This window comes from Protomyctophum parallelum, assembly GCF_964188405.1.
Source record: "Protomyctophum parallelum genome assembly, chromosome: 8".
In the NCBI taxonomy this organism is placed as follows: domain Eukaryota; kingdom Metazoa; phylum Chordata; class Actinopteri; order Myctophiformes; family Myctophidae; genus Protomyctophum; species Protomyctophum parallelum.
Window position 1 is genome coordinate 39,190,315 of NC_139703.1, and position 22,859 is coordinate 39,213,173.

The following is a 22,859-nucleotide window of genomic DNA, read 5'->3' on the forward strand; positions in this document are numbered from 1 at the left end:
TGCGTGCGTGCGTGCAACACAGGAGAAGGGGTGGAGTGAGGCGGTTATGTAATGTCAGCTCCTCTGTCCACCTGTCCCGCTCCTCACACACACACGGACAGAACCGACACACACACACACGAACGGACACACACGGATAAACAGACACACACGGACACACATACAGGCCCTCTTCAAGCTGCAGCCATGAAGGTCACTCCTCAGGCTCTGATGATGACCGTCTCTGCTCTGCTGTATACTCTGGCTAGCGGCTCCATCCTCAGCCCTCCTGAGGACCTCAACTTGACCCAGGTGAGACAGAGGCTCCATCCTCAGCCCTCCTGAGGACCTCAACTTGACCCAGGTGAGACAGAGGCTCCATCCTCAGCCCTCCTGAGGACCTCAACTTTTGACCTCAAATGAATTGGTTCAGGGGATTCCTAAAAGTTTGTTCGGAACTGGAGCCAAAAAAAACAATACTTCTTCGTGCGTGCGTGCGTGTGTGCGCGCGTGCGTGCGTGCGTTTGTACATGCGTACGTGCGTGATTTCTTTCACAGTTTCGTTTATTCCGGATTTCAGGCCATACATTAAATAATGACATACTACAGTTTACATTTGATGTGAAACAACCATCGATATAAATGCGAATTAAGGCACCTTAACTTTGATCAGAGGTGAGCTAACGTTTAGGTTGGAGGAGACCCTAGATCTAGGCTGTGGATGAAGGGTTATTACCATGCAGTGTTGGCAGAGCCGAAGAGTTTGATCAATCCTCAAGGGGGCCCGTTCCCCCCCCCCCCCCCCCCTCGCAGCCCTCTCTTCAGTGAAACTTTGCAATTTCGTAGAATTGCAACATTTCTAGTTTTGTCATTGTCATTTAGTTTTAGTCATATTTTTTTGTCACCTGAAAAGTTTTAGTTTTAGTCTAGTTTTAGTCGAGTAAATATCATAAGCTTTTTGTCAACTAAATCTACCGTTGATTTTGTCAACAAAATAAATATATCTAATCTTTGTTTCCTCATCTTTCCCCCCCCCCCCATTACATCAAGGTCCGTATCGGTCACACTCTGAACGAGGCAGAAAAAGAGCATGTCACCAGAAGAAGACTCACAGTTCAACAATGCCTGAAGAAACTCCACATCCCCTCCACTCTGGTAGGAGCATTTCATCTGTTTTATTTAGAGATAGAGACACAACATCCCCTGCACTGTGGTAGGAGCATTTACTCTGTTTTATTTAGAGATAGAAATTAGAAACACAACATCCCCTAGCTGCACTCTGGTAGGAGCATTTACTCTGTTTTATTTAGAGATAGAGACACAACATCCCCTGCACTGTGGTAGGAGCATTTCACCTGTTTTATTGTCTCCACCAGGCCGAAGGCACGGGGAGAGACTATGTTTTGCACTCCGTCCGTTCGTGTGTGTGAGTCCGTGTGTGTGTGTGTGTGTGTGTGTGTGTGTGTGTGTGTGTGTGTGTGTGTGTGTGTGTGTGCGTGTGCGTGTGTGTGTGCGCGTGTGTGCGTGTGTGTGTGTGTGTGCGTCCGTGCAAATTCTGTCCAAAATGTCCTCAAATCGTTTCACAGTATCTCTATAGTCATGTGTTCAAAACGTGGTGAGCGCACCTCATGGCACGCTCTGCTTGCGCACTTGTGTGCAAAATAAGGTTACGTTTGTGTATGATGTTTCTGTTAAAAGAACAAGGTTCCCAACATTGCTCTGATTGGCTCTGGAGGAGGACAGAGAGCCATGGTGGGACTGCTGGCATCTGTGCTTGAACTGAAGAAACAAGGTCTACTGGACTGTATGATGTACCTGAGTGGAGTGTCTGGATCTACCTGGTACACACACACACACACACACACACACACACACACACACACACACACACACACACACACACACACACACACACACACACACACAGCCGTTGGCCTTCAAAATAAGGGTCTGCACGTAAAAGATCTGTGGCAGCTGACTGAAGAATGAATTATGGCAGTCAATGTGTTCATATTTGACAATTTGCACTAATTAGTTGGACTGTGTGCGTGCGTGCGTGCACACACTGCCATGCATGCTCATATGTGTCACGGTCTGTGACATGTTTTATGTTTTGTAGTGCTTCTTCTTCTTAGTTGTAGTTGTTTTACTTTTCTGTTGTGTTCCTGGTTTTTAAGTATTGTGTGTTCCTGTTCCTGGTTTCCTAGTCGCAGTTTGAGTGTTACTTTACACTTTTATTGTGTAGTTTGTTTGTTAGGTTTCCCTGTGTTGCTCACGTTACTGACTTGTCTCACCACTGTACTGTGATTTGTTAATGTTTCCACCTGTGTCCCCTTAGTTACCCAGCCTATCCTAGTGTTGATTGTCAGTTGTGTTCACCTGTGTGCTGTTATCCCTGCCTTTATATACTCCCCTGTTCTTTCAGTTCCTTTGTGTTATTTTCCTGGCTGTAGAGTTTTGTTATTAAACTCTATACCTCCTGCCTCGTACCGTAATATGATCGTCAGAGTGGAGTCATACATTTGCTGTCAGTGTTTGTCAGGTGACTTAAGCGTTATTCATAGTCTGGATTTTCGGTGGTGGGGTGACCACCGAACTACAACATGACGTCACGAGCCGCGGTGAAGAGCAAACCACTGCCACCTCTCCAGCCCTTCTCTCTGTTTTAACTCACCACCGCTCAACGTTATTTCAGCTCCGGTGGTCACCTCACCACCGGAGCGGTGGTCACCTCACCACCGAAAAACTAAACTATGAATTAGCCTTTACAGAACATCACAAATGTCTCTCATCTCATCTACAGGGCTATGGCCTCCTTATACAAACATCCCAACTGGTCCTCCAATCCGAAGCCTGTGACCAAGGAAATAGTTCAACGGCTGAATGGTCTTGGAGTGTTGTTGCGGTATCCTGAGAAATGGCATCAATACGACAACTTCAATCAAGTCCACGGCTGGTCTGCACATGTAGTCACCACCTTCGTGAAAGAGGTCAGCCAGTCACTTACGCAGAAAAAAATCTTCAGTTGTAAAGCATTCTTTAAAGACAAAGACAAACTGCAGTATAATATATTATACTAGTTGGAAACTACATGAAAACTACTACAACAATCACTGTTTCCCTTCTTCACAATACAGTAAAATAATAAGAATAATACACTTTATTTGTATAGTGTATTATTGTGATCATTTTATTTCTATAGGATAATGAAATTCCTATAAGAATCCTATAGTAGGCTCAGAGTAATCTAGTAAGAGAGTTGTGACACGCTTTGATCTTGCCGCAAAGCGGGTGCCTATGAGCTATAGTTCCAAACATTGCTCCTATGGCTGGAACTATTCCATTGAGATAGAATGAGCATTCCATTGTTACAATGGGAGTCAACGGGAGTGTCATTACTATAGTAGGCCTATAGGATTTTCAATATATATTTTCCAAAGTTCCAATAGAATTCTATAGGATTCTATTGGAACTTTGGGACAATCCTATAGGATTTTCCAAAGTTTCAATAGAATCCAGGTTTATGAAAATGTGGCACAAATCATTGAATATAATAGAACATTTTTAACTAAAATATTTGCTTCTGGGGGGGTCCCTGGAACTACATATTTTGAGATGGGGGTCTGTGGCCCACATAGGTTTTTCAGAAAGATGTTAGGATTTAGAAGCCTTTTTCTTTACCAAACTCAGTCCAAAATGGGTTAATACAGGTCAGGTTAAGAATACAATGCGATGCCCCGGCCATTCTGGTTAATAAAACTGTTAGAACACTTGGCTGAGTCATAGCAGGAAGTATTGAGCCCTTATACTGGTTGTGTTTTCAGATAGATGAACATGTTCTTTCAGACCAGAGGGGAAAACACGACATGGATCCCTATCCCATCTACACTGTGATTGACAAGGAGATCCGAGACAGAAACCAAACCAAAAGTCTGAAAGGTAAAAGATGGACTGCCGTGATTTCTTTCCACCCTAAAACATGATCATCATGTATTATTATTATTATTATTATTATTATATAAAATTTAGAAATAAAAGTGTACAGTATTTGTTAAAATGTCGTTTTAATGTGGACACGCCCACCAGTTCATTAAGTATGCCTGGTTTTGACTGGTGGGTAGTGATGGGTGGTGAGCTATCTGAACTGAAATATATGGTTACGGAATATTATTGCAACAGTCATAGCGACAAGCCGGCCCTCCCTTAACATCATTTTAATTATAAAAGCATTGTTTTCATTTGTTTACTTTTTAACATGTCCAAAATATGATTAAATAATTATGTATTAACGCAAAATCACATTGAACTGCTTCAGAGCCTGACCGTGTTTCCTTGACAGACGTGTGGGTTGAGATGACCCCCCATGAGGCGGGGTACTCTCTCACCGGGGCCTTCGTGGACCAGGAATACTTTGGGAGTAAGTTTGACCACGGGACGTTGATAAAGGAGCAGCCAGAGATGGACATGCTCTACGTGCAAGGTGAGCATCCACCATGCACGGTCGGTCCACTTGTTCTGTTGGTTTGTTTCTTACAAAGCATTACATTTGAATTCTGTGTTGCTCTGTTGGCAGGCCTGTGCGGTAGTGCTGCCGCAGATTTTTCGCCATCAGCTGCGTGGTCAGTAGTGAGGAAGAACATGCTTTGCGCGCTTGGTTGGTCATTTGATCAAATCTTTACTCTCTCTCTTACGCACGCATGCACGCGCACACACACAATTCCCATAATGCTTTGGTGCACTGCTCCTCCTTGTGGATAGGGGGAGGGCTGTCTTACTGAGACAACATGTATTCCAGGAAGTAAGTGAGCCCAGTGTCCATGACATCATGGACACTTTGAAATCCTAGGATACGACAGGAAGCACGCACATCTCCAGAAATTCTACAGGTGCTGGTCAAAAATACGTACAATGAAAAAGGAAGGGATTTCCGCACACTGATTTGTAAAAATATTTTATTTGTAAACAACGTTTCGACCACTGTGGGTCTTCGTCAGGTATATGAGTGTACAACATCAAGAGGCGTATTATATACAACAGCATATGGGCAGGTCTACAAGGAACAAGCTCTGTTGCAATGATGAAAATCAAGCTAGACACGCCCACCACATCCAAAAGGATGAGGCTGCAATCAGCATGCAGGGCGTGTCAAGCTAAGGACTATATATATATTTAAATATATTGAACAATAGTGGCTCTAAGGCCAAGGAGGCCAAGGAAAGTATAAAGGTGCATCTGGCTGCAAACCAATTTCCCGCAAGGGACAATAAAGCTAACCTTGAACCTTGATCCATCCATCCATCCATCCCCACCCACCTACTCACCTCCTCCTCATCTCTGTCACATTTCAGGGGATCTATTTGCGGGTGTGATTAAACCCACTTTCTCCTGGGGAACCACATACAACTTCCTGCACAACATGAGAGGTGAGTCCATCCAGAGCTCGGACACAATTCAATGATCATAATTATTGGGTGCTTCGAGTATAATACGGACCTTTCTGGATGTGTTCTTGCATAGACATTTTGCCACTTTGCAACAGGTGGTCCGTGGACCACTGGTGGTCCGTGGAGGTATTACATGTGGTCCCTGACCGTGCATTTAGTAATGTAAGATTTGATTTTTGTAAGAGCAATTTTTTTAACATTTTCTTCCCAATGAACTGAATGACCTGGTGACCTTAGCTAGCCCATATCCTAACCCAACACAACAGTGGTCCCCAGGTTGATTCTAAGCCAGGGTGGTGGTCCCCAGGTTGATTCTAAGCCAGGGTGGTGGTCCCAGGGTTGATTCTAAGCCAGGGTGGTGGTCCCCAGGTTGAATCTAAGCCGGGGTGGTGGTCCCCAGGTTGATTCTAAGCCAGGGTGGTGGTCCCCAGGTTGATTCTAAGCCAGGGTGGTGGTCCCCAGGTTGATTCTAAGCCAGGGTGGTGGTCCCCAGGTTGATTCTATGTCAGGGTGGTGGTCCCCAGGTTGATTCTAAGCCGGGTGGTGGTCCCCAGGTTGATTCTAAGCCAGGGTGGTGGTCCCCAGGTTGATTCTAAGTCAGGGTGGTGGTCCCCAGGTTGATTCTAAGCCAGGGTGGTGGTCCCCAGGTTGATTCTAAGTCAGGGTGGTGGTCCCCAGGTTGATTCTAAGTCAGGGTGGTGGTTGTTGATGGCATAAAAGTAGAATTAATTCATCCACATTTTTGTGCCGGATTTGGGGGGAACGAGATCAGTGGAGCTCCCTCTTAGTGTTGTGCCCGTCCGTGGGTGTCTCTCACCTCTTTTGAAGTAGTTTGACATAGTTTGACAGGTACAGTACATGGCAAGTTGCTGTACTGTATGTCGTCTGCCCAGAGCCTTGCAGCAAATTGCTTGGCAAGTAATCTGGGGACTGGCTGTCCCCAGATTATTAGCACATTAGGCTGAATATAGCTGGATATAGGAGGGGCTAGCACCCCTCAAAAATATTGTTGTCATTTAATATGACAATAATATATGCAATAATAATAATGCAATATGACTCATATTGCATAGACGTCGAAAGTGCTCTGGCTATCAAAATAAGTTGTAATGTATTTGGTAATATAGCTACTGCACTGTATTTTGTACAGCTGAAGAAGTCAGAGGAGTAGACTCTTATATCCTGAAATCAGGAACGAGGGACTATATCGACGCTGGACTGCTGCTCAACGCTCCCTACTTCTCTGTCCTCAGACCAGAGAGAAACGTCGACCTCATCATCTCCCTCGACTTCAGCGAAGGAGACCCTATGATGGTAACACACGCACGCACGCACGCACGCACGCACAGTTTCAGGGTTTTCAGCCTGATTGATGTTCTCCCGGGCACCAGAGTGCCAGTGAGTTGATCTCATCTCTATGTGGTATAGATTCATCATTGTTGACAATCTGAACTAACCTGACTCCGCCAGCTGGTGGCAGCAGTGAGTTCCTCCTCAGGATGGAACTTGTGAACTCAATACTGCCGGTAGAGTCAGGTTAAATCTGACCAGGCCCTCGGTCTAAATAAAAAGATAATTCCCTTTTTCCTCCACGAAAGTCCCATGGAACCCCACACGTCCAGAGCAGCCTACTGTATGCAGCATCATAACCACTGTGTTGCCGTCATGCAATTCATGTCTTATATCCATCTCTCACACTGGTCCTATAACCATAACTATATCCATCTCACACTGGTCCTATGACCATAACTATATCCATCTCACACTGGTCCTATAACCATAACTATATCCATCTCACACTGGTCCTATAACCATAACTATATCCATCTCACACTGGTCCTATAACCATAAATATAGCCATCTCACACTGGTCCTATAACCATAACTATATCCATCTCACACTGGTCCTATAACCATAACTATAGCCATCTCACACTGGTCCTATAACCATAACTATATCCATCTCACACTGGTCCTATAACCATAACTATAGCCATCTCACACTGGTCCTATAACCATAACTATATCCATCTCTCACACTGGTCCTATAACCATAACTATATCCATCTCACACTGGTCCTATAACCATAACTATAGCCATCTCACACTGGTCCTATAACCATAACTATATCCATCTCACACTGGTGACTGGTCCTATAACCATAACTATATCCATCTCACACTGGTGACTGGTCCTATAACCATAACCATATTATAATCAAGCCATTGTGGTCATCATTCTGTTACTTATTTCTACAGACAATTCTAGACGCTTATAAGATGTCCATGGAAATGGGTATAGCTTTCCCACACGTTGAATTTCCAGAAAAGGACAGAGAAAACCCAAAGGACATCTACGTGTTTCCAGGAGACGACAACACCCCGACAGTGATCCACATGCCTCTGTTCAACAGGGTGAACTGTAACGGTAACTGTTCCGTTTGTATTGTACTTTGTACAGCAGGAGGCTTAGGGCAAAACTAGCTAAACAGAAGGGTTACAGAACTGCGTTTGTGCCAACTGCCATGTGGACATTTTAAATAAGAAAATGTTTAAATAGTTCACCTAACACCCACTGTTCATGAGCACTGTTGCTGTGATTATGTGAATGCATTTTATATAGTATTTTAATGCATCTGTGTATGTTATGTAATGTAAGACGGCTGTGTTTGGCAAACGGCCGGTTTGCCAAAGACAAATTTCCATTTTATGTAAATGTAATGGACAATAAGGTTTTCCTTATCCTTACATGAACATACATTGTATATAATGTATGGTAGAAAACATTGAAATAGAGAGATACAAAGTTGTCTGACCAACAACAACAATATAGTTGCTGAAAGAGCATGATTTCACTGATTTAAAGTGTTACCAAATTTTGTTAACCCGTTCTGATCTGAAATCAGATTCTAACGAACAGAAGAATGGTAGTTCTTTAACACATTTTGACCTGAGATCAGATTCTAAAAATGTCTTCTAAATCCCGACAATAGCTAAAGCATAACATAATGCTAACACCAAAATGGGTTAATGTTAACAAATTAATAAAAAGAAAATCGTGTAGTAGACCTTAGAGGAATAAAGGTCCAAATAGTGTCCTCCTCTATATTGTCTTAATCTAGACACGTATCAAGACGAGACTGTTTTATGCCTGAACTTTTTAGAAGCCTATGTAGGAATGGATGTCCATTATTGTGACTCATTCAATCTGTAAATACATTTCAAATGACTGATAAACACACACACGCACGCACGCGCGCACACGCGTGCACACACACACACACACACACACATACACACACACACACACACACACACACACACACACACACACACACACACACACACACACACACACACACACACACACACACACACACACAGACACCTGCGCAGCCGCACTTGTGTCCAACAACGTACTAACTAAATGTATGAATTACCGAAAGCTTCAAACTGAATATCGACCCTTATTTAGTAATAAAGATAGTAAACATTATGATACTATATAACCCTCAAAACTGAAGACATTTTAAGTTAAACAGAACAGAAACCTGTCAACATTTAGCCAGTGTGAAATCAAAACATTAATACTGTTTGTGTTTCTATTGTCTCCTCATCACAGTGTCGGATGACTGTGAACTTGAGAACATTAGAGAGAGATACAAGACCCTTCAAGGACCGCTGGATCCCGCAAAGATCAAAGAGCTGATGGACAGAGCCGCCGCAAATGTGATCAGCACCAAGCACAAGCTGCTGGAGCAGATTCGGATGGCCGTGGCGAGATGGGAAAACCCGACAAAGTTCTGACATTCTGTGTAAAAAACTACTTTGGTAAAAGTAGAAGTAGTCATTCAAATAATTACTCGAGTAAAAGTAAAAAAGTACAGGCTCTGAAATGTACTTTCTGAGTAAAAGTAAAATTATTTTTACCAGATTTCCCCACCAAACACACTGATTTCCAAACTGTCATTACTGATTGACGATTCATGTAAGTAGACCCACCTCTTCAAATCAGATTGTTTTAATCAGCACACAGTCAGCACAGTCATCGTGGAGAAACTTTCTACTTCAAGCAGACACATTTGTACACTGCACAGTGAAGCTCAAATGTTCAACTTAGTACAAAAACACTTAGTTAGTGTAGTAAACTATTGTCTCCTAAAGGAGATACAGTAAAGTAACGTACGGTAATAAATAGAGCTGGGACTCGATAAAAAAAAAAAATCTAATTAAGAGGCTTTGTAGTTAATTCATCTCGATTAATCACATTTTAATCGCATATCATTATTTGACCCAAGAACTGTGAGAGAGCCATTTTTTCAAATGGATTTTGGTATACTAGTGAATCAATGAATAGTGAATACATAAGTTTAAGCAATAAAACATTGTTTTTTGTAGTAATAATAGGGGTAATAAATAATATCTCAAAATTAATAATTAATATAGAGCTTTTCTGAGTACCCAAAAATGCTTTACAAGGGGGACATGATAAATCAAAAACAAAAGGAAAAACACTAAGTAAATAAATTAAATAGCTGGGGAAAGCAATATTGAAGGTTTGGATGGTGGGGGCATGTCTCTGAGAGTTTTGGGGAATGCATTCCACAGGGTTGGGGGGGGGGGGGGGGGGGGTGCTTCAATTGGTGCAGCAAATATGTGACATGACCATAAGAAAACACCTCTGTGTTTCTTCCGTGGACATACAGTAACAGCCATAGCAGATTTTACATTTTATTTGGCCATAACCGTTTAGTTAGAAACCATGTCATCTGGTCGGGTACTTGAACTGCTACTGGGAGTTGGAATCAGTTAGCTCTGATCCATAGTGTTAGAAGGAGGAAAGTAGGCTTTCACATCTTTTTTATGTTAAAAACGAGGGGCTGCACAGCCTGCACGTGTGAGGGGAAAGGATCAAATTAAGTACCATAGAACTCCTGAGTCCTAACTACGCTATCGACCAGAGCTACTGTGGTTGACGTTGGCTTCCAGGCTAGGCTCGGTGCAACATGTTTCGCATTGAGCCGATACTGGAGGCTTGACGAGGTGCGGTGAATCCGGTGATATGTGAATTATTTATTGAATAATTGCACACAACTGTGCTGTAATCCACGCTATCATCGGATAGCCTTTTAAAACCTATTTCCAATCTACGGGGACAAGCAAAGTGATCTCAGCGGCTTCCCCCAGTCTGGTGAACTGTCTGGTGGTGTTATTGTCTGAAGAGGACACGGACACTTCACTCAGTGAAATGGGTGGTGCGCAGGTCCGTCTGAAAACTGTCCAGTGACAACGTTCAGAGGGCCAATCACAAGCTGGGATGTAGGGGACCACTAGTAACGCTTCATACGATTGGCGGAGACTGGAACCATCTACGGGAGCTGTTTTTTTATTGTCTAAAAAGAGACTCCTTGGTCTAATATTATTTTAATCGGTGTCATGCATTAAAATAAAAGTAACAAGCCTATTTTGAAAAAGTACTCAGTAGAAAGTACTAGTACTTGTGTTAAAATGTAACGGATAAAAGTAAAAAGTAGTCAGAAAGTACAGATACTCGAAAAAAGTACTTCGTTACAGTAACGAAGTACTTGTACTTCGTGCCGTCAGTATAAAATAAATCACACCCGTGTGAAGTGAGGGGCGCTCTTATCATACATCATCTCATTCTCAACCAATGGCACATAATCCCACCCAATCACGCCGGCCAATCACAATTTGCGTCCTCACTTTTGGTCTTCAATCTTTGTGTTTACACACTTTTGTCTTTTGTCATTGGCAACTTAATTGCCATTGTCTTTTAATGATACATTCCAACCTAATCCCTCCTCATACCTACGTAATTTGTTGTGCAATTGCATGGTAACGATATATGAGATTATTTATGACAAATACAGCGCAAGCGCAACACAAATGCGGTTATAGACATGTATAACTTTATAGCTTATATAGAGTAAAGAATGATCCTGTGGTAGCGAAAGTGACAGAGTAAACAATATTTACTTACATACATTGGTCTGGTCACATAAAATGTCCAGATTTGACTGAGGGACTGCCATTGGATTTTTTTTTAATTTTCGTTTTTTTTTTCACGTCATATGAAAGCAGGGGGAATCATACTAGCTTCAAATTGACATATGGTTGTTCAGTTTGACCCACCAGTTTTGGAGCATGGCTTATAGAGTAATGTCTTACAGAAAACAGTGAGTTGAGAAAACAGGCTTGAAAGGTTCACTTCTGTGCTACATGTTTAAGCATTTATTTCATATTTACATGTCGATTTCAGCTCTGACGCTTATTTCAGACATGCTCTAGTATGTGAAGAGTCTGCCTGTGCTATTAACTCATTTTGGATAAAAATTGCCATTTCTATTGAACTATATGGATAGGTTTTATACTAAAACACTGAGGATTTTACTTTGATTTGAAATGCACAATAAATATGCTTATCAGATATTGTGGTATAGACAACATCCTTAAATTACCTGCAGTGTGCAGGCTTTACCCCGTGCTCTTGCTCGAGGCGATTATTGTGCCTCTGTCACAATATGTATGTCTGTATCATATTCATAGGCCTACTGTACATACAGTACATATTTTCTTCTTTAGAAATACTAGACCTGTACGTGCCGGCCGACCTACTTGAGAATGATGCAACTTGGGAACCTAGTAGTAATACCTGTTGTCAACTTGTCATAGCACCCGTTTTAACTGTCATGTGGGACACTGTCTGTGTCCCACATGGAGATCTCTGTTTATGCCGGTCTGCCTGTGTGAAGGGTGCAAACTGAAAAGTGGAGTGGTTAAGTAATCAATTGTCAGGTGTGGGGTTGCCATGGCAATCAATTGGTTAAGGCAGAGGCTGGAAAATGCACAGGTGAGGGGACTTTGGCTCATTAGCCCCACTGGCAGAGCCTGACCAGAGCCTTTTTTTTTTTTGGGCATCCCAGCCTAATGAGTGATTGGAGAGCAGCTGGGCCCGGTGCCTCCAGAAGCCATAGATAGCCCTGCCCATGTCATTCTTGCTGAGAGTTTGACATAACTTTCGGACCTCTATAGTCATGTTTTATAGGATTCATTTAATTCAGAGTATTGTTTTGCTCTTGATATTATATTCTTGTATGAGTATATGCTGTCTTAACTAGGAGAAACACAATTTAGTTTGTCTTTACTTTTTTCTGAGGCTGCTTGCAGTTGGAAAAACAAATGACAAATAAAGCAATCTTTAACCTTGATCTATAATAACACTCCACAAATCTGTGGAAACAGATTATGATTGATGTATGATATTGTATGTATTGTGTTCACCGTTCACCTCTGATCAAAGTTAAGTTAGGAGCACTTGCATGAAAGTAGTTGTGCCACTGCATTCCTTTAAATCCTGTCATGCCCTTCTCATCATGTACGTATAGCCTACAGGTAAATTTTTACTCTAATCTTTATTTGCCATCGTTCCATAACTTCCGTTGGCATGCATGACATTGATATCTTCTTCTTTTCGTGTCTTTGAAGCATGTGGTTAGATGACAGTTTCCCACTTCTTTACACAGTCTTTTGCATTATTGTTGAACTCACAGCTATGCAAGGTAAAGATGACTCACAAAGCTACGTGTCCTTGGTAACTTGGTAAGGTGGAACTGGTAGAACTTGATCCCATCCTGACCTCTTAAGTAACATCCCCATTTTGGTTATGTCATTACAAGCTAAGTAAACTGGCCTTAAAATAATAATATTCTTGACAGATTTGGGGGAGTTAGGTTTACAACTAGGGAAAGGTTCAGGTTGGGATCACTATAACCTAAAATCACACCCCTGTGAAGTGAGGGGCGTCATCTTATCGTCTTACATCACCTCATTCTGGCCGGTCACAATTCGCGTTTTTCTTTTCCGTCTTCACTTTTGTCTTCAATGTTTGTAGTTACACAAACTCATTAAGCTGGGCATAGTCTGGCGCCGCCGCGCCCTCAACCATGGCAACAAAACAAAACAAAACAAAGCATGTGTGATGAGGTCACACAAGGACTGATGAAGCATTCAGCAGGACACTCATCATCTTCGACAGATTTGGGGGAGTTAGGTTTACAATTAGGGAAAGGTTCAGGTTGGGATCACTATAACCTAAGTTAAAAATCACACCCCTGTGAAGTGAGGGGCGTCATCTTATCGTCTTACATCACCTCATTCTGGCCGGTCACAATTCGCGTTTTTCTTTTCCGTCTTCACTTTTGTCTTCAATGTTTGTGGTTACACAAACTCATTAAGCTGGGCATAGTCTGGCGCCACCGCGCCCTCAACCATGGCAACAAAACAAAACAAAAACACACACAAGGACTGATGAAGCATTCAGCAGGACACACAACAAACAATAAACAACCACAGTAAATAATACCTAGTTCATGTCTTTATTGTCTTATTGTCTTTATTGGGATATATTCACAGATCTGTTACAACTTCCAACAGAATAACGCATAACCATATAAGCACAAAACAACATAACGGTCTTCAAATCATGAAGTTTGTTTAATGCAGCAATGGCTGCATTTTAAATTTAGTTTAAAAGGTTTTTTTTTTGCATTTGTGTGAGTGTGTTTGTGTCAAACTAAGGTGCTTATGCCATGTTTGTAACACACACACATGTGCGTGCGTGCGTGCATGTGTGTGTGTGCGTGCTCTTCAGGAAGAGGAGAAGGGGCGGAGAGACATTCAAAGAATGAATCTGTTATGTAACTTGAAACTATAACAGACATAATGTCCACCTGCTCCTCACACACAGACACACACAGACACACAGACACTCACGGACCACTTCAAGCTGCAGCCATGAAGGTCACTCCTCTGATGATGACCGTCTCTGCTCTGCTGTATACTCTGTCTAGCGGCTCCATCCTCAGCCCTCCTGAGGACCCCAACTTGACCCAGGTGAGACAGCTATAGGCCCCTTTTCCATCGGGGTTGAACAGGTTCCGTTCTTTTGTTCCTGCCTAAGTTTGAACCAAAATAATTGGGTCAGGGCATCCCTAAAAGTTGGTTCGGAAATTAGAAGAAAATGGATGTACCTTGAGAGGCTCGGTATCCCAGTTCCTTGCACTGGAGTTTAAACCTGAATCTGAGCATGCTAGACGTGATCTCTGACGCATCTGAGTTGTTCAGTACATTTATTATGAGGAGCTATGTGGGTGCACAGTGCACTGCTACGTCCATTATGTTTTTGAGAGGTGACCATGCCATGTTGTGTGTTGTCTTGTCTTGTCGTACTGTCACTGTCACTTTCCTGTTAGTGTAGGACTATACCATTTATTTTGTTTTATGCTACCACACTATTTTGCGGTTATATGGTGGTTATATGACATTTATATGTAAACATATTATCATCTTTGGTATGCATACGGAACATGTGTTATTTGATTTGATTTACTGTATACCCTGAAATCTTGAATAAACAAAACTGTGAAAAAAAATAACTGAAGCCAAAAAACTTCTGGGTGGGAACAAAAGTGGGTGTGTCTCTATTCAGGTTCATGGAAGATGCTGAGGTGTTACTACTACCAGGAAATATTCAGAAATGGTTCATGAAAAGAGGGGAGATACTGTACTGTATGCAACATATGAAACAGCTTGGTGCTCGCAGCACTCTGAAGAGCATGTGCATATCTGTCAGAGGAGTAAAGCTATGGAATGGTTTACCAGAGAATGTCCAGCAGTGCAATCATTTAATTCTATTTAAGAAAAGGTACAAGATGTGGCTTTTGGAGAAATACAGACATTATAAGTGATGGATCTATGTGTGTATACTGTATACTGGTGTGCATGCATTTATGAGTGATATATGTTTGGAGGTATAAGAATTAACTTTCGAGGGCAAATACTGAATAATAATAATGTTGAGTGTTCGTTTTAATGAGCAATGGAAGGAATGTATAATTATATAGGGGGATTATTCATCGTGTGAGTTTAAAATATGTTAGAGGAAGGATAGGCATCCATAAGCTTTGAGCTTCAGCCTATGCCTTTTCCATCAACTATAAGAGAATGTGAATATTTTAGGTAATGATTTATGTTACACTGTTGAACTGATCTAAATAAACTAAACTAAATATAGCAATGTGGCACTTAACCACAAAAAAAGAAGAAAGAAAAAACGTATTCTATCGCATAAGGACCACTTAGCTGCAAACGTGAGTGTTACATAAGTGTATTACACTTATGGCTATCAATAGAGATTTCTGGCTTTTCAAAGGACACTGTTACGTGAAGACATAACCAGCTAGACTTGTTCTGTTGGGCAACGGTAAATCTAAGGCATACACATTTTGTAACAATATAAAAAAGACACTTGACACATTTTGATTTGATTTATTAGACATAATAATTACATGTCAAGTGTAAACGTCAAGGATAAAACAGATCCACACAGACATGTTTGAGAGCAGTGGTTTTCAGCCCTTTTCATGGTAACGCCCATTATTTATAAGTGACTCTGCATTTGAGCCACAACGTTTGATGAGACTTGATGAGCTTTGCAGACCCAAAAAACAATAGAATATAATATGTCCTCATGTCCATGCTGTATTGATGTTGGTACCATTACGAGAGATAACAGGCAAACTTTGATCAAAATAACAATTCTTCTCATACTTTCTCTAATTGTGTAGACTTCTTGTAAATTAAGTAAACCAATAATTTAACTCTTGAGAGTGTGAAATGGTCCATTTGGTTTCATTTTAGGCTCTCAAGAGTAAAGCTTTATAAGGGTCCATTTGGTTACCAACTCTCCATCATTTAGCTGGAACCATTCACCTGGACCCCCCTCAAGGACCACTGGTGGTCCCTGAACCACTGATTGAAAACCTCTGGTGTAGCGGCTCCAATATATATTTGTGTGTATATAATGATATATACTGTATATGTATATATTTTTTCTCCATTACATCAAGGTCCGTATCGGTCACACTCTGAACGGGGCAGAGAAAGAGCATGTCACCAGAAGAAGACTCACAGTTCAACAATGCCTGAAGAAACTCCACATCCCCTCCACTCTGGTAGGAGCATTTCATCTGTATTATTTAGAGATAGAGACACAACATCCCCTGCACTCTGGTAGGAGCATTTCACCTGTTTTATTTAGAGATAGAGACACAACATCCCCTGCACTGTGGTAGGAGCATTTCACCTGTTTTATTTAGAGATAGAGACACAACATCCCCTGCACTGTGGTAGGAGCATTTCACCTGTTTTGTTTTAACGCTGTGCTTCATGTATGATGTTTCTGTTGAAAGAACAAGGTTCCCAACATAGCTCTGATTGTCTCTGGAGGAGGACAGAGAGCCATGGTGGGAATGCTGGGATCTGTGCTTGAACTGAAGAAACAAGGTCTACTGGACTGTATGATGTACCTGAGTGGAGTGTCTGGATCTACCTGGTACACACACACACACACACACACACACACACACACAAGGGTCTGCACATAAAAGACTGTGGCAGTGACTGAATAATTAATTATGGCAGTTAATGTGTTCATATTTGACAATTTGGCCAATTTGGTATTAAGCCTTGCATTGTGATAGAAACCTGTTAACACATTTGTGGTTAGCGCTTAGCGGGTCAAATTTGCCCTGTGATATAAATCAGCCTATAGAATACTCTACATTTTCATATAGATTTCCCCCCACCTCATAGCTGACTTGTTATGCATTGATATCCATGTAAACACTGCATGTTTAAAATATTGTTTTGTGTTAGGGTTAGGGATTCATCTTTCAATATAGCACTAGTTTTCAAGTTTTTCAATTACAATTACCGTACATGATGAACTATTCTCCGCCACTGGGAATACATTAAATCATGTATTTTCTTTCATCATGCATCTACAGGGGCATGGCCTCCTTATACAAATATCCCAACTGGTCCTCCAATCCGAAGCCTGTGACCAAGGAAATAGTTCAAAGGCTGGATGGTTGCGGAGTGTTGTTGCGGTATCCTGACACATGGGGCCAATACGACAACTTCAATCAAGCACATGGCTGGTCTGCACATGTAGTCACCACCTTCGTGAAAGAGGTCAGACAAGCATTTACACAGAGAACCATCGTAATACAGCATAGTTGTAATGCAACTTATGCTGCTGTTGCATTAAGGCTCTGCCACTCTTTGCTAATAGCCGTCGCATGAAACGCAGACCAGCCTCGATCTCCTCTGTAGGGGAAAAATATTTAAAAAAAAAACGTTTTACCTACTCGCCAATACAAAGGCGGTTTGTGTAATTAGAAAGCCTACTTTCCTTAGTGGACGCACTCTGAGTCCCCCACAACATGTAAAAAATGCACTTTTTGGCCAGAAAGGGATTGTTTTTACACCGGAAAAGAAATACTTTATGTTACGTTACTCCACTTTGGTGAGTAGGTAAAACTATTTTATATTTACGCTGCAGACGAGAGGCTGGTCTGCATTTATGCGAGCGTACGAAAAGAACAGGTCCATAGCTCTAATGAAGGTGGCATTAGAGCTATGGACCATGCAGAGCTAAATACAGCATAATACAGTATAGGCCTATGCTAGCTGAAAACTACTTCAATAATCACTGTTGTTTAGGCGTTTCTGTTTTTTCAGCAGGCTATCCAAATACTACATACAGATACAGGGGGTATTGATCCTTCCAACTGGAAGTATTGATCCATTATTTGTTGTGGGGTTTTTTTTCCCAGATAGATGAACATGTTCTTTCAGAGCAGAGAGGAAAGCACGACATGGATCCCTATCCCATCTACACTGTGATTGACAAGGAGATCCTAGACGGACGACAAAAGAAAAGTCTAAAAGGTAAATTAAGTATCATCATCTGTGTTGGGCTGTGATATGGATCAATATATCTGTATCTGTCAGAATCAGAAATAGCATTGGTTAGACATAACATTGGTCCGACCGGATTAAGGTTGGTGAGGGGTGCATTAAAACGACCATATTAAGGTTGGTGAGGGGTGCGTTAAAATGACCGGATTAAGGTTGGTGAGGGGTGCATTAAAACGACCGGTTTAAGGTTGGTGAGGGGTGCATTAAAACGACCGGATTAAATGTTGGTGAGGGGTGCGTTAAAATGACCGGATTAAGGTTGGTGAAGGGTGCGTTAAAACGACCGGATTAAGGTTGGTGAGGGGTGCGTTAAAACGAACGGATTAAGGTTGGTGAGGGGTGCGTTAAAACGACCGGATTAAGGTTGGTGAGGGGTGCGTTAAAACGACCGGATTAAGGTTGGTGAGGGGTGCGTTAAAACGACTGGATTAAGGTTGGTGAGGGGTGCGTTAAAACGAACGGATTAAGGTTGGTGAGGGGTGTGTTAAAACGACCGGATTAAGGTGAAGGGTGCGTTAAGGGTTGGAAGAGGGTTAGGGTTAGGTTTAGGTGTGCTGCCCCGTGGGAGGTTAGGGTTAGGGTGAGGGTTTGAGATATCGGACCAATGGTATGTCTAACCAAAAGCAGTTCAGCACCCTCAATGTCACTGAGTGACTTCCATACTCCAACACTTTGTTTATTACCTGCACGGAATTTCTTAGCAGTTCAAGTAAGTCATTACACGTCTAAGATGGATTTTTATGAAACAAACACGTCATTTCAGATCAGACTTTTCTATTTGGATGAATGGGCTGTCAATGGAGGGTGTTGCAACTCTAGATTCAACCTCTTTAAACAAATCACATTCCGTGCTCAGCCAATCAATTCATTTCTGTGGTGCAAACACACAACGCTGGGCATATAGGAGGGGCTAGCGCCCCTCAAAAATCTAGTGTTGCAAACTGCGGTATATGGAGATCTCTGTATCTGTCAGTCCATGTCCCCTTTATGCCCATATATGGAGCTGACTGATTTGTTTGAGGCTGATGTCATGACGACACATTGCTTGAGGTTAGACGACGCTCCATATGTGGGCGTGGCTGCATTGGGAACTTTTTAGGCCTCTTTGGTTATGGCTGAGTCATAACGACATGCCGGTCCTCCCTGCTTTTTATTTTCTTAGTTTTTAACAAAACTATGAATTCAATAATTATGTATTGATGCAAAATCACATTGAACTGCTTCAGAGGCTGACGTGTTTCCTTGACAGACGTGTGGGTTGAGATGACCCCCCATGAGGCGGGGTACTCTCTCACCGGGGCCTTCGTGGACCAGAAATACTTTGGGAGTAAGTTTAACAACGGGACTTTGATAAAGGAGCAGCCAGAGATGGACATGCTCTACGTGCAAGGTGAGACTCCACCATGCACGGTCAGTCCACTTCCGTTCTGTTGGTTTGTTTCTTCCAAAGTATTACATTTGAATTCTGTGTTAATTGCTCTGTTGGCAGGCCTGTGCGGCAGCAAAGCCGCTGAATTATCGCCATTAGCTGCGTGGTCAGTAGTGAAGCAGAACATGCTTTGCTTACTTGGTTGGTCATTTGAGCATTTTCTCTCTCTCTCTCTCTCTCTCTCTCTCTCTCTCTCTCTCTCTCTCTCTCTCTCTCTCTCACGCACGCACGCATCAGGATCCATTTTCGTCACCCCTAAACCCCTTATCCCTAAACTTCGTTGCCTATTTATCTCTGTCACATTTCAGGGAATATGTTTGCGGGTTTGATGAAACCCACTTTCCACTGGGGAACCACATACAACTTCCTGCACAACATGAGAGGTGAGTCCAGAGCTCGGACACAATTCATATGACACATAATGTTTTAAGTAGGATGCCTCTCGGGCGTCTCCCTAGTATAGGTCCTTGAGGCACGTCCCACTGGGAGGAGACCCCGGGGCAGACCAAGGCGCAGTTGGAGGAAACACATCGACTCATTGACCTTGGAACGTCTCGGGAATCGGGATCCCCCAGGAGGAAGTCACTAATGTTGCTCTGGAGAGGGATGTCTGGAACACTCTGGTGGTGATGTTGCTCCTGTGACCCGACTACGGATAAGCGGTTGAAGATGGATGGATGGATTGTCATGCTTTAAGTACAATACTGACATTCCTGTATGTATGTGCATAGATATTGTGCTTACAGTGATGCACAACTTCTCAACATATCAACAACTTATCTTGTGACCATGACATGCAGATCTTGCACACATGCACATCTTAATTCAGTTGTGGGGTCAACTTACAGATTTCGTTCACACTTGTATTATTAAGTCATGGCCACACCATACAGTATGACGTACACAATAGTCATGGGCATCATAATTTGTGTTAAAAACTAAACAAAAACATTTTTATTGCATATTGAAAATAAACTAAATATTTTATAGTAACATCATCATCATTTTTCGACCGCGGTCGAGATCATGGATTGCACAATGCCACGCCAGACTTCCCACGTTCCTTCATTGCCATCCCCAGTTCCTGTTTACTGATGCAAGCGTCCCTGGCTAGTGATGACATCAGGAAATGATGTCTGGTCTGCTCTGAGGCAGGACTCCAGAGAAAAAGCATGGATATAACCTCATGATCAGCTCTGTAGCAGTGGCCGGCAAACTGTGTTCTTCTGGATCGGTTATTAGCCGATGAGTCTATCGATGAGTCGATTCCAAGATAGATTTTTTGCGCTCTCCTTCGAAGGCGGGTGTAAATGACATCCAGCCGTTTCTCTAATTTCTTTGAAAGTGTCCATGTCTCAGAGCCATAGATTTTGTACGGCTGAAGAAGTCAGAGGTAGACTCTTATCCTGAAATCACTGTATTTTGTACAGCTGAAGAAGTCAGAGGAGTAGACCCTTGTATCCTGAAATCAGGAACGAGGGACTATATCGACGCTGGACTGCTGCTCAACGCTCCCTACTTCTCCGTCCTCAGACCAGAGAGAAACGTCGACCTCATCATCTCCCTCGACTTCAGTGAAGGAGACCCTATGAAGGTAGTCTCCTGTAGCTAGAGAACTATTCCACAATCTCCCAATACTATATAGAGTCTGGAACTACACCTCCCGAAATCCGAGTAAGGAAGCTGGCATTTCCGTTCACGAAAATATATTTAAATGTATTGAGCTTATTTTTGTAATTACTTTTATGTTAAGCAGTAAGCTATATATGCTTAGATGATTTCTATTTATATTAGGATACATTTGCGCGACTGTAAAGACGAAACGGAAGTGGGGAGGAGGCTCCACTTCCGCTTTATATTTTACTCATGACAGCTCTTCCGTATAAATATCTGATCGTGAAAAATCAAATGATCGGAATCTGATCGGGAGCAAAACAACGGGACATCCTAATATATTATAATCAAGCCATTGTGTTTATCTTTTTTACAGACAATTGAAGATGCTTATAAGTTGTCCAAGGATATGGGTAGAGCTTTCCCACACGTTGAATTTCCAGAAAAGGACAGAGAAAACCCAAAGGACATCTACGTGTTTCCAGGAGACAACACCCCAACAGTGATCCACATGCCTCTGTTCAACAGGATGAACTGTCACGGTAACTGTTCTGTTTGCACAATTTGTACATGAACATACATTGTGTAAAGATTAACGAATTATGGTATAACAATGTTGAAATATGGAAACATTTCTGACCAACAGCAGCAATATAGTTGCTGAAAGAGCATACTGATTTAAACGTTAACGTACAGTATTTGTTCATGTTAGTTTAAAAAACTAGTAGACCTTAATTAGAGGAATAAAGGTCTAAATCTCCTCAGACAAGTAAAGAGTGACCCATTCAATCTGAAAATACATTTGAAATGCTCGATGAACACGCACACACACACACACACACACACCTGTGCACATTAGATATGCGTGCCTGTGTCCAACAACTTTCTAACTTTTCAAAATGTATGAGTTACCGAAAGCTTCAAATATATATATTTTACATTGTACTATAACCCTCAAAACAAGGTGCTAAGTCATTTTTAAAACTAACAGAACAGAAACCTGTCAACATTTAGCCAGTGTGAAATCAAAACAATAATACTATTTGTGTTTCTATTGTCTCCTCATCACAGTGTCCGATGACTGTGATCTTGAGAAGCTGAGACATAGATACAGGACGCTTCAAGGACCGCTGTGTCCCGCAAGGATCAAAGAGCTGATGGACAGAGCCGCCGCAAATGTGATCAACACCAAGCCCAAGCTGCTGGAGGAGATTCGGAAGGCCGTCAATAGAAAAAGGTCCTAAAATGCAATGCAGAAATGAAGACCCCGTCATCCAGTTTCCCCAGTAGACCTCAGCGACCCTCATAGCATATAGAGCAGAGCCCATTTAAGCATATCACTTTCATGTTATTTGTTGCGTTCAAACGTTTTTTGTTTTTTTGTCAATCTGTTATCACGTATTAATGATTCATCGCTCTGGATTAAGAGCATCTGCCTAAATCGATTCATGATTCAATTAATTCAATTGAATCATTTCGCCAGTGCCATGCAGTGTTTTCAGCGTTTCACACTAACGAAAATCAACAAAAATCAACCATGACCATTGCTT

General features: G+C 42.0%; 1 protein-coding gene across 3 annotated transcripts; it reads left to right on the forward strand.

Annotated features, from left to right (window-relative positions):
* The first annotated feature begins 211 nt into the window (after window positions 1–211).
* Window positions 212–22,609, forward strand: LOC310863164 (cytosolic phospholipase A2 gamma-like). 3 transcript variants are annotated; one of them, XM_083771327.1, is made up of 11 exons: window positions 212–291; window positions 1,030–1,134; window positions 1,678–1,820; window positions 2,783–2,969; window positions 3,804–3,918; window positions 4,319–4,459; window positions 4,553–4,633; window positions 5,328–5,402; window positions 6,574–6,737; window positions 7,683–7,851; window positions 22,381–22,609. In XM_083771327.1, exons 1-11 carry the CDS (start codon window positions 214–216, stop codon window positions 22,551–22,553), a joined length of 1,431 nt encoding a protein of 476 aa, XP_083627453.1. In that variant the 5' UTR covers window positions 212–213; the 3' UTR covers window positions 22,554–22,609. The 3 variants fall into 3 exon arrangements, with proteins under 3 accessions (XP_083627453.1, XP_083627451.1, XP_083627452.1); XM_083771325.1 differs by lacking the exons at window positions 212–291; window positions 1,030–1,134; window positions 1,678–1,820; ... (5 more) ...; window positions 6,574–6,737; window positions 7,683–7,851 and adding exons at window positions 14,194–14,336; window positions 16,352–16,456; window positions 16,694–16,836; ... (5 more) ...; window positions 21,126–21,289; window positions 21,686–21,851; XM_083771326.1 differs by lacking the exons at window positions 212–291; window positions 1,030–1,134; window positions 1,678–1,820; ... (5 more) ...; window positions 6,574–6,737; window positions 7,683–7,851 and adding exons at window positions 14,194–14,336; window positions 16,352–16,456; window positions 16,700–16,836; ... (5 more) ...; window positions 21,126–21,289; window positions 21,686–21,851.
* Window positions 22,610–22,859: the final 250 nt, after the last annotated feature.